The sequence below is a fragment of the Macrobrachium nipponense genome, chromosome 4, assembly GCF_015104395.2.
Source record: "Macrobrachium nipponense isolate FS-2020 chromosome 4, ASM1510439v2, whole genome shotgun sequence".
NCBI lineage: Eukaryota > Metazoa > Arthropoda > Malacostraca > Decapoda > Palaemonidae > Macrobrachium > Macrobrachium nipponense.
The window spans coordinates 110720007-110732878 of record NC_061100.1 but is presented as its reverse complement, the minus strand read 5'-3'; the positions used below and the strand labels follow the sequence as shown (position 1 = coordinate 110732878).

General features: G+C 32.3%; 1 protein-coding gene across 2 annotated transcripts in view; it reads right to left on the bottom strand.

Annotated features, from left to right (window-relative positions):
• The window catches only part of LOC135211702 (arrestin domain-containing protein 2-like), a 362806-nt gene that overhangs the window by 9682 nt on the left and 340252 nt on the right, over nucleotides 1-12872 (bottom strand). For both annotated transcript variants that reach the window (XM_064244950.1, XM_064244951.1), the window contains one exon: nucleotides 269-466. In XM_064244950.1, the coding sequence (XP_064101020.1) occupies nucleotides 269-466 (198 nt within the window). The remainder of the gene's footprint in view (nucleotides 1-268; nucleotides 467-12872) is intronic.

Genomic DNA, 12872 nt, shown 5'->3' with positions numbered 1-12872 from the left:
TATCAAACACTCCAAATGTCCTCAAGATGAGGTATTTATCAAACGCTCCAAATGTCCTCAAGATATGGTATCTGTCAAACGTTTCAAATGTCCTCAAGATGGCATTCAGTAACAAAAACGCTTTGCTGAAGGACTAATTGATGGCTTTACAACGGCACAATAAGAGAAAATGTCTTGACAAGATTATGAATTTTCTCCTGTGTATCATCCATACTCATTTATCTCCCACCGCCTCTGCGGGGATCATACATAGCTTCCAACGCCCTACCTTGAGAACGTAATATATCTGAAGGAGGCGACAGACCCCCACCAGCGTAGGGGGCATCACCGGCACGACGAGGCTGTGAGACGAGTCGAACTTCCACCGGGTTCCTCCTGGAACCGCGTCTCCTGTGTACTCCAGGACCGGGTGCTGGATGTCCTTCGTCACTCCCAGCACTCCCCGGTCGATGAAGTACTCCACGTACTGGGAGGACAATGAGAAAAAATAGACGATTTAGTATGGTATTGCGGGCTATGGGTTTCCTTAATTAAAGCACATTGGAATAACAAGCAAACCTATGTATACAGAAATTATGTATGAAAATTCGTAAAGCAACTAAGTCTACAGGCATAACCAGCCCCGTTTCACGGGCAGAACCAGCTCCGTTTCAGGGAATCCCTTCTCACCCCCAACCCCTTCAGAGGGGGGAGGAGGTAAGATGAAACCCCATTATAAATCATCTTAGAGGTTCCCACTATAACCCTGCCAATTTTTATGCCCATCAGACCAGCAGTTTGGCCGTGATTGAATGACAGACAGACATTACACCCATTATAGTAAGATATGTGAATTATTATGATTACTATTATTATATGCTGGAAGAGGACCTTCGTTAATACAGGTTGCATTGAAAATAATGGCTACTTTAGCCGCGTTTATTTTGTATAGAAGTTTCCCTATCCTTATTATTGACTTTTCTTCTGTACTCAAGTTGGCTATTAAAACGCCAAATGGGGGATTCATGTCCAAAAATATATTTGTATAATATATTCAGTTTTATGAAAATGTGGTATTTATTAAACTGGATATATTTGTATAATATATTCAATTTTTTTTTACAAATACCACGTTTTTTACACGAATCCCCCATTTGGAGTTTTAATAGCCAACTTGAGTACTGAAGAAAAGTCAGTAATAAGAAGAATAGGGAAACTTCTATACAAGATAAACGCAGCTGAAATAGCTATTATTTTCAGTAAAACTTCTGCCATAAATTATTATTATTATTATTCAGAAGATCAATCCAATCCATATGAAATAACACTGTTTTGGAATTCGAGCTTCCAAAGAGTATGGTGTTCATTAGAAAGAAGTATAATACTAAAAGACCGCATTAATTGAAAAAAAATATAAATTAATAAATTATTAATAAATAGATAAAAATATAATGAAAGGCAGTCCAGGGGTGTGAGGATTAAAGGACCTCTGGAACTGAGAAGTTCGATAGCGAGGCATTTTTGCTGCATAATTGTTCTGCTGTATAGAAAATCTGGTTGCTCTCTGCAGGAAAAGGGGATCTGAGATAGATTGTGAAAGAAAACATTATGAATTAAAAGCATCACAAAAGGTTCGAACGTCCCTCTACTGTTGAGGTAGATACAGATTACAAACAGATCATCATCTGAATGTTTAATATTCAATATATTTTGTTAAATATTAGATGACTAGTTTGAATGTGAGGGCTGGTTGCTTTTGCTGGTTCTGATGAGTCATGTTCATTTTCGAAAATATCAGCATTTAAAAGAATGGCGAAGTTCTAGTTTTCCTGGCAGGCACTGACAAAATAGACTCTATGTGTGTATGTTACTGTGCATGTTACATTTTATATTCCTGATTTTCTGTGGTGCTGCTTCTCGAAAAATATCAGCATTTTAAGGAAGTGAGTAGCTGTAATTCATAAAATCATTTCCTCCATCTGTATACCTTTGCTTCACAAACTAAATACAGAAATATGGTGGTTCATAACTGAAGGATATTCAAGTTTAACATCAGGGATTCAAGTGAACGTTGCAGGATTTTCATCTGTGATTTTCTGTCCAGTCATTATTTTCCATCTCTTTGATAAAAGAGAGAGAGGGAGTGGGAAAGTAACTGATTACTCTTCGTAATGGACGTTCAGTTTTCTATTCAAACGTGTAATGTCGCCTTTTGTATGATAGGGATATCATAAATTTTCTTATATGTTCGTTCTGCTGTATGTATATATATATATATATATATATATATATATATATATATATATATATATATATATATATATACATTCGCCTATATATTTATATGCGTGTGTGTGTGTGTGTGTGTGTGTGTGTGTGTGTGTGTGTATAAATGAATGTGTGTTTCCCTAATGCATATTTCAGTACATATGAGTTATGTGTCAAACTGTAACATTCTATAATATTGTATATCCATTTATCCCTCCTCAGCGTAGTAGCATGCGCCTTTACTGCTTGCATCCTGCTTATTTTTCGCTCCTTCTTAGCAGCTCATAAAACTCATATGTACTGAAATATGCATTAGGGAAACACATTCATTTATACACACACACACACACACACACACACGCACGCATATAAATATATAGGAGAATGAATATATATATATATATATATATATATATATTATATATTTTATATATTATATTATACATATATATATATATATATATATATATATATATATATATATATTATATATATATATATACCACACAGCAGAATGAACATATAAGAAAATTTATGATATCCCTAGCATACGAAAGGCGACATTACACGTTTGAATAAAAAACTGAACGTCCATTACGAAGAGTAATCAGTTATTATTCCGCTCCCTTTCTCTTTTATCAAAGAGATGAAAAATAATGACTGGACAGAAAATCCCAGATGAAAATCCTGCAACGTTCACTTGAATCCCTGATGTTAAACTTGAATATCCTTCAGTTATAAACCACCATATTTCTGTATTTAGTCTGTGAAGCAAAGGAATACAGATGGAGGAAATTATTTTAGGAATTACAGGTACACACTTCCTTAAAATGCTGATATTTTTCGAGAAGTAGCACCACAGAAAATCAGGAATATAAAATGTAACATACATAGTAACATACACACATAGAGTCTATTTTGTCAGTGCCTGCCAGGAACGTTAGAACTTTGCTATTCTTGAAAATGCTGATATTTTCTACAATTAACATCACTGAGAAAAAACTTGGCAATGTAAAAGTGTTCACAAACACATGACATACACAAAACAGTTTATTTTATAATAATAATTGTCTGCCATGAAAATCGAAGTACACTGTCCATTAAAACGCTGATTTTTTTAAAACAAGTAACAAGACAGAGGAAAATATTAGCAATATAAAAACTACAAATATACAGTGACTTATATATATATATATATATATATATATATATATATATATATATTATATATATATATATATATATATATAAACACACATACACACACACATATATATATATATATATATATATATATATATATATGTATATGTATATATATATATATATATATATATAGATATATATATATATATATATATATATATATACAGTCTATATAACACGCAACGACTCCTGGGAGTCACGGACGAGACAGAAAGGATAAGAACCCCACTGGGTTCTCAGGTGGCCAGGACAAGCTTGTCGCTGTACGCGACATGTCTTTAAGGCCGGTTGATGGAATAGGAATGACTTAGACTTTGAGATGTATGTGTGCATGTATGTTATACATATTATATATATAAGTTATATATATATATCTATATATACATTGTATATATATGATATATATATAATATTATTATATATATGTATATAATATACATAATAGATTAAACATACACAATATATATTTTATTATATATATATATATATATATATATATATATATATGTACGTATATAAATAAATATATACATAATATATTATACATACAATATATACATGTATGTATATATATACATACATATATATATATGTATATATATATATATATTGCATATATAGTATCTTATATATATATATATATAATATATAATTATATAAATTATATAGTATAATATATAATATATATATATATGTAATACTTATATATATATATATATATATATATATATATATATATATATACATGTTATATATATATATATATATATATATATATATATGCTATATATATACAATATATATACTATATATACTATATATATATATATATTATATATTATATATTTATATATATATGTAGTATATAATATATGTACGTATATATAAATATATATACATAATATTATACATACATATATCATTATACATACTATATACATGTATGTATATGATATACATACATCTATATATATGTATATATCATATATATGCATATATATATCTATTCTGAATATTATATATTAGATATACTAGTAATATAGAGAAGTGATATAGTAGATATAGAATATGAGATATATTACATGTAGATATATATATATTATATATATATATTTTGATATAGTATATATATACATATATATATATTGATATATTATATATATATATTATATATATATGGGACGTATATATATATGTACGTATATAAATAAATATATATACATAATATATTATACATACATATATACATGGATGATATGTATATTACATACATATATATATATATATATATATATATATATATGCATTCTATAATATATATATATAATATAATATATATATATATATATATATATATCTATATATATATATATATATACAGATACATATAATATATATATAGATATATATATATTATATATTATATATCGAGCTACAATGTCCTTTAATATCTAATTCGCTCTACCTCGGAATTAATATATTTTCATATATGCTTAACCGAAGGGGAATTTTTTCTCGATAATAGATTTGCCTGGACCAGGGCGCGAACCTATGGATCCTTTCAAACCCAGGAACGTCAGTGAAGCTTTTCCTACTACACCACCGCGAGAGGTTAAAAGTTCATGTCGCCTCTCACCCTCATATACCTTTCGCGCGCAGGTAATTAGTTGGTTTGGAGACAACATCAACCCACCTCGACTCCGGTAGTGTTTGTAGTGCTTTTGACAGCACGTAGCCAATCTATAAGTCATATCACATGTGATATGACTTATATATATATATATATGCATATATATATATATATATATATCTATATATATACACTATATATATATATATATATATATATATATATATATATATATATATATATATATATATATATATATATATATATATATATATATATAGAGAGAGAGAGAGAGAGAGAGAGAGAGAGAGAGAGAGAGAGAGGAGACGAGACCTACGCCAATGCTGCACAATATCACTGAAAAGTAGATGATCTAGTACCTTCAAATTCCGACCCACAAGCCTGAATGAATAACATAATAAACATGACCTTGAAAACCGGAAAAAAAACTCACAAAATACATAGACAGACTTTCCAAACCTCATACCCCCGAGGTTGATCTTACCCGAAAGGGCATTGGAGGAGGAGAGAGACCTCTCTCTTTAACCTGGCCACCTCGGGCCAAACATCTTTAAGAGTCTCTCTCTCTCTATCTCGCTCTCTCTCCTCTCTACTCTCTCTCTCTCTCTCTCTCTCTCAGGCGACGACCCCCACCATCAAAAAATTAATCGGGATCTCATTCATTTTCCACGACTTCGAATAAATCCAGATCTGGCAAAACACCCACGTGGGCGTTTTAATCTCCGGGACCATTTCCCCCCCTCCCACCCCCCCACCCCCCCCCCCACCTACACCCCTCCCACCAAACAATTTTATCCGGGAGTTTGATTTTCCGGTTAATGCATTTGATCACGGGCGTTTTCTTAAAGTTATCTGGTACGTAAGAAGCGTACACATATCCCCTTGTCAGTATTGCGTATAATTTACACATTTGCGTTTGTTATGTTTTTTTTTTTAATTTTTGAGCTACATTGAAAAGAATTTATGTCCGTTTACTTGTTTTTTTAAGGTGTTTCGTAACTAACTAACGAGAAATACACTCAATGAGCACTGTCTCTGAATTATATTTCCTTCATTCATTCATTCATTCTCTCTTTTATTCATTCACTCTTTCATTCTTTCCTTCCTTCCTTCCTTCCTTCCTTCCTTCCTTCCTTCCTTCCTTCCTTCCTTCCTTCCTGCATTCATTCCATCCATTCTTCCTTTATTCATTCATTCTTTATTCTTCCTCCTTCTTTCATTCATTCCTTCCTTCCTTCCTTTCTTCCTCATTCCTTCCTCCTAGCTTCATTTCATCCAGTCATGCCTTTATTCATTCATTCATCTATTCATTCATTCCGTCCGTCCTTCCTTCCTTCCCTTCTTTATTCATTCACTCTTTCATTCATTCAATCGTTCCTTCCTTCCTTCATTCATTCATTCATGTACTGAATCATTTCTTCCTTCCTTTTCTTCATTCATTTCTTCGTACCTTCTTTCCTTCCTTTATTCATTCACTCTTTCATTCATTCAATCATTCGTTCCTTCCTTCATTCATTACTCTATTCACTCATTCATTTAATAATTTCTTCCTTCCTTGTCTTCATTCATTCCTTTGTTCCTTCTTTCCCTCTTTTATCCATTCACTTTTTCATTCATTCCTTCCTTCCTTCATTCATTCATTCATTCATTCCTCCATTCACTCATTAATCAATTCATTCATTCATCCATTCATTCATTCCTTCAAACATTTCTTCATTCCATTTTTGTCGTTCGTTCGTTCGTTCCTTCCTTTATTCATTCACTCTTTCATTCAGTCAGTTTGTATGTCTACGCCTTCTAAAACAAGACATAAAACTGTCAAATCACCCCCGAATGCATTCTGGCAATGAAGAGAGGACACTGCATTACTCTCTTCGAAGAGAAATATTCAGGACGGGAAGACAATCTCCAGATTAAAAGGGCTTCTTCTTGGAATGCTTTCCATCATACAAACCACAGAACACACATCAAAGAAAACCCTAAGTGGACACAAGAAGAGAGAAACTGCAGATTGAAAGAGAAGAAGGACAAAAAAGGAAAGGCTGCAAAAAGAGAGAGAGAGAGAGAGAGAGAGAGAGAGAGAGAGAGAGAGAGAGAGAGAGAGAGAGAGATACTGACGTGACGTCCATCTTCCTTCTTGCATTTTTAAAACTTTCTTTCTCTCTAATTATTTCTGCCTCTTTTACCAGTAAGAAGTCGGGTTAGGCTGTGCTATGAAAATGATATCATGCTAAAGATGTGACACATCGATATGATTGAAAAAAAAAGTCATAATAACGTTAAAATAACAAGGTAAAGTCTGCAAAATCTGAGTGGTTACCTTTGAAAGAATGATAAACAGAGAATCTAATAAGAAAAATAATCAACAACTTAAGGAAGCCATTTGATTTTTAGATTTATTTAGGAAACACGAACTAATAGCGAAAGCTTAAGTAGTCCTCTAGGCTAAAGAGCAAATACACTGCAGACCTTGAGAGTAGATAGTGTTTGAACGAGCTCATGATAAACTTCTTCGTATCATTATGTTTAATTCTCACTTTTCATAGAGCTCATTTCGTTTCCCATTCATGGTTTGTACTGATAAGAATATCTAAAAATTTTGAGGAACTCAAGAAGTTATGGGGAAGTCGAAAGCTTGAGTGGTAGCTGTGACTATTCAAATTATTTTAGGATAAATTTGAAAGGAAAATCTATATAGACTTCGACTAGAGAATCTGATAAATTTTTAAATCTAACCATTTTAAGCCTTACGTGATTCCACTGTCATATGGCACTGCATAAGTATTCGTTATTTTTTGTAATTACAATGTCAACCAATCACAGATTTACAATATAATGTACTTCATTCGTGTTTTGCCGAAAGTTGAAGACTTCTAGAAGCAATTAATTATTTTAAAAACAACAATGTTCTTGGCTACAGTAATATTTGCGTTGTAAGAAATGGCCATAAGTTTACCGGTATGCACAATTTAATATAGGAAAAAATATAGTTTCCAAAGGGAAATGAAATCATATCATTTCATCATCCTCAAAGACTGTAACACCATTGTACTGAAAATATTCGGAAGTCTCTCAACGTCTTGTTGAAAACTTAAAAAAAAAAAAAATAAAAAGAAGAAATAGAAAACCTGACAATGGAAATTCCCATGATCGCTTCATGCCACATTTCTTGAAACGAAGGTTAGAACGATTCGTGGTGACTTACGGCCGGCCCCGCCCACCCCGCTCTCCCCCCGCATAAAAAACCCCAAAAACTTAAGAAAGTCCTAAATTCATTTTGACATTAGTATCAGGAAATTGGTTTTGTCCTGCCTGAATAGGTTGGACGCATTCTCATAAAACTCTTTCTCGGGAAAATGTACCACTCGAATTTCATGAATATTTTTGCTGTCATGTAAAAGGATCATGCAATATTTTGGCCAACCTCCTCAAAAAAAATACTTCACGAATAGAACTACAGGAATATTCTTTTAATATACAGGGTGATTAAAAATGAATGACCCTATTTCATGATCAAATATTTTATGAAGGAAAATAAACAAAAAATAAAACTTATAATACAAGTATTCTACTAACAGTCAAGTTTTATTTCACATGTTACAAGTGCTCAATATGGCCACCCCTTGCAGCACGAACAACGTCAATACGATATGATAATTCTTCCCAAACACGTTGAAGCACATCAGGATCAACTGAATTGATCGCTGTTGTTATTTGATTTTTCAAGTTTTCCAGGTCAGTTGGCAATGGTGGAACAAAGACTTTATCTTTTACAATCCCCCAGAGTAAAAAATCACAAACTGTGAGGTCAGGAGATCTAGGAGACCAAGCACAAAGAGCACTGTCTTGGGCCCCTATCCGACCAATCCATCGCTGAGGCAGTTTTTCATTTAAAAATGCTCTAAGTTATAGAAAACTGGGAAATCTGATCTTTCAAACACCCACTCCCTCATTCTGATTCATACATTTACTTACGAAATATTTGATCATGAAATAGGGTGATTCTTTTTTAATCATCCTGTACTTTCCTACAATTTAATCTGCACTGATCAATATAGAGCATATCATTCAGTTAAAAGCTCAGAAAAGAATTAAAATTAATATTTTCTTGTGTGTTGATGTTTTAAATCTACGGTCATGCGTGCGTAAGCTACAAAAATAATAAAATACAAATGATTTTTAAAACTAATATTTTCTTCGTGTGTTTGATGTTTTAAATCTAATCTAAAAAATATAAAATACAAAAGATTTTTAAAACTAATATTTTCTCCGTGTGTTGATGTTTTAAATCTACGGTCATGCGTTCGTAAGCTAAAGAAAATAATCAAATACAAATGAATTTTCTAAACTTATGGGTATGAATGATAACTTCCTTATTCCTTTAGATTCCTGTTTGAATAAGAAAATGAAACAACTGATAACTGATAAGGTAACACATAGGGATGCTATTAGGATTATCAGATAAAGGGAATAGCCATTTGCTCTGACTACAATCACGGTATTAAAGTGAATGAGAACAATAAAAGACCTGATTTAGGAGTTTTATTTTATTTTTCTTTACTGAAAATATCAAGTCGCGATTATCCTTATGAATTACTGGCTAGTAGAGTAGATAATTAAATCTGATGCATAGAAACTTCGGGTATTTGAAAGCACATATGATGCAGAACATGGTAAGTATAAGCTCAATGCAAGTAAAATTTATATTTGCATTCTAGCTTTGCTTGCGATCGCAATTTTGTGAGATGCCATCATATCACTTTTCAAAATAACTAAAAGTGAATGCTTTTCAGGGTTAAACTAAACCATTACTATGATTCAACTCCTACATATCTGAGCACTGTGCTTGTGTTACAAGACACTGCTCTGAATAAAAGCATCTTCATGCAAAAGCATGAACTGACGTTTGAAGCAGTACAATGAAACAGCACAGTCCTTCTAGGTAATGGTTAGACCCGTTGATATCAAATTTCTGGTGTTTTCAGATAAAAGCTACCTTTTAGGTATACTTTGCAGTGAAGGAATCAGATATCAAGATTTTTTTTAATAATCTTCAGCTGTACAGACGTTATGTCATGATAACCAAACTCGATCGTTACTGAAAATGGTGAGATATATTTGCAATGAAAATTACCATTACAATTTTTTCCTGTTGAGACTAACTATTGATAATTCAAATATTCACAATGACTGAGGTAGCGGTTATGTTACATGACTTTACACAGCCAGTTTAGCTGAATAACACACCATAGCATTCACGGCATATCTACCATAACTGATCTTTGCTCCGTTCCCAAATTACTATCAAAAGGCCATCTGTGCAAAAGACATCGGAATCCTGATACTAAAAGTTCAAGGAATCCATCCCATTTTTACAACAAAAGACCTTCCTGAGTATCAATGTTTCATCATTTCGTAAAAAAGTTCTTCCATGAGCGAGAGTGAAATCCCAAGAGACATAATTATTTAGATAATTGTTTAGATACACGATGCTGATTTTATTGCTATGGCCTTTGGAGGGAGAGTAGCCAATAGACTTTTCGAAAAAAAGGAAGAGACCTCTTCAATAAAAAAAAATGTTGCTAGATTATCTGTTTGAAACGATACCTTGTCTGATATAGAAATTCTCTTTTTGTTAGAGAGAGAGAGAGAGAGAGAGAGAGAGAAGAGAGAGAGAGAGAGAGAGAGCCTACACAAGGCGATAAACATTTTACCCCCAATTTTTCTCGCAATTGTTGGGGCAATTTTTTTTTTCCGTCTTTGAACTTCGTTTCAGCCTTAAACGAACGGCCCCAAATAAACTAGGAAAAGGTTTTATTCCAAAATCCTGCGTATGTCTCCCATATATCAAATAAACGGGATGACCACACAACACGCGCGCGCGCACGCACACACACACACACACACACATATATATATATATATATATATATATATAGTATATATATATATACATATATATACATATACAGTATACATATGTATATACATAGTGTGCATGTGCTGAGTATATATATATATATATATATATATATATATATATATATATATATATGTATGTATATATATTATGATATATATATATATATATGTATATATATATATATATATATATATATATATATATATATATATATATATATATAAGGATGACCTGAATAAAAAGCATGGATACCTGCTCCATGACGTAGCACTTCGTTAGATCATTCGTAGTGGAGAGAAGGAAAAGTAAAAGCTCTTCGTTAATCTGGGAAAACAAAAGTAAGGAGAGAATCCAGAGCCCCCAGAAAACATGGCCAATTCAGGAATCACTGAACATGACTCTAAACACAAGTGACGCGGTAAAATAGGACCTGATATGAGTTTTGCTTAAAGCTTAGCTGCGGATTGCATCGTCTCAAAGTAATGGCGATTACTATACAAATGCTACAAAGGAAAGAAAATTTAAAAATTAACGCTGTGCTCCGAGGTAATTAGGAAATCCTCCTAGTCTGGAAATAAATATAGTAAAACCAATCTCTTTAAAAAGAGTACAGACAGCTACAATATGAAAAAGTAGTCCCGAAGTAGACCAAATAAATCTAAAAAAAAAAAAAGCATCTCTCTCTCTCTCTCTCTCTCTCTCTCTCTCTCTCTCTCTCTCTCTCTCTCTCTCTCTATATATAGTATTTATATATATATATATATATATATATATATATATATATATATATATATATATATATCATTAAAAAAAATACGCGTAAAGATAAATGACTAAACACATTACCTGTAACAAAAATAACTCATCTAAACTCTCTCTCTCTCTCTCTCTCTCTCTCTCTCTCTCTCTCTTTCTCTCTCTCTCTCTCTCTCGTAGTAGCCATCTTGCTTGGTGAGACGTACCCGCGTGAAGTCAGATTAATCAACAGATATCACAAGTTTAACATACGACTAGAATTTGAGAAATATCTAGAAGTGTTCGTGAACTATCGGTGATAAGATTAGTGTGAAAATAGTAGGATAAAGCGTCTTCTAAGTTAGTTTATCAAGTGTAATACTATAAATCAGAACAAGATGGCAGTAAGTTCCAACTGCGGGAAGAGGTGGCGTAATTTGGCGTGTTTAGCAGATTCGCAATACGATGAGGTAGCAGGAAGGGAACTGGCATTTCTCATCTATGAAATCAGCAACAGTCCTAACCAAAAAGATACAAAAGCATTCATAGATATATTAGAAGGATATAATCCTTCAAACTGGAACAAATCTAATGAAAACATCTTGAAAATAATTGAAGAAGTTCCAAATAAAATCCAAGTGGTCAAGAGACTCATAAAGAAAATATACATAAACCAACATATTCCGACAAAGAAAATGAATAAGGTGAATCTTGTGAATATCCTAATTGATGCATTAGGAAAAAGAATGCCAAAAGCATGCAAACTGTGTAAGGTTTGGTATAGCATAGTCAATCCACAAAACCTAATCAGAAAATGTGCTGCATGCAACATTCCGACCCATCCACAGTGTGCTGAGGTAATACAAGATATGAGAAAAGATACAAGAATTTTTTGTTCAACATGTCTATCATGGATAGACAATGTTATTAAATCAAGATTGAATGTACAAATAGTTGAGGATGAAGAAGAAGAGGAAGAGGAAGAAGAAGAAGAAAAGAAGAAGAGGAAAACGGAAGAGAAGTAAACAAAAATGAAATGACAGAAAAAAATAAGGAAAACAAAGAACAAGATAAAAGTATGGATGCAGAGATACTCATTGATACTACATA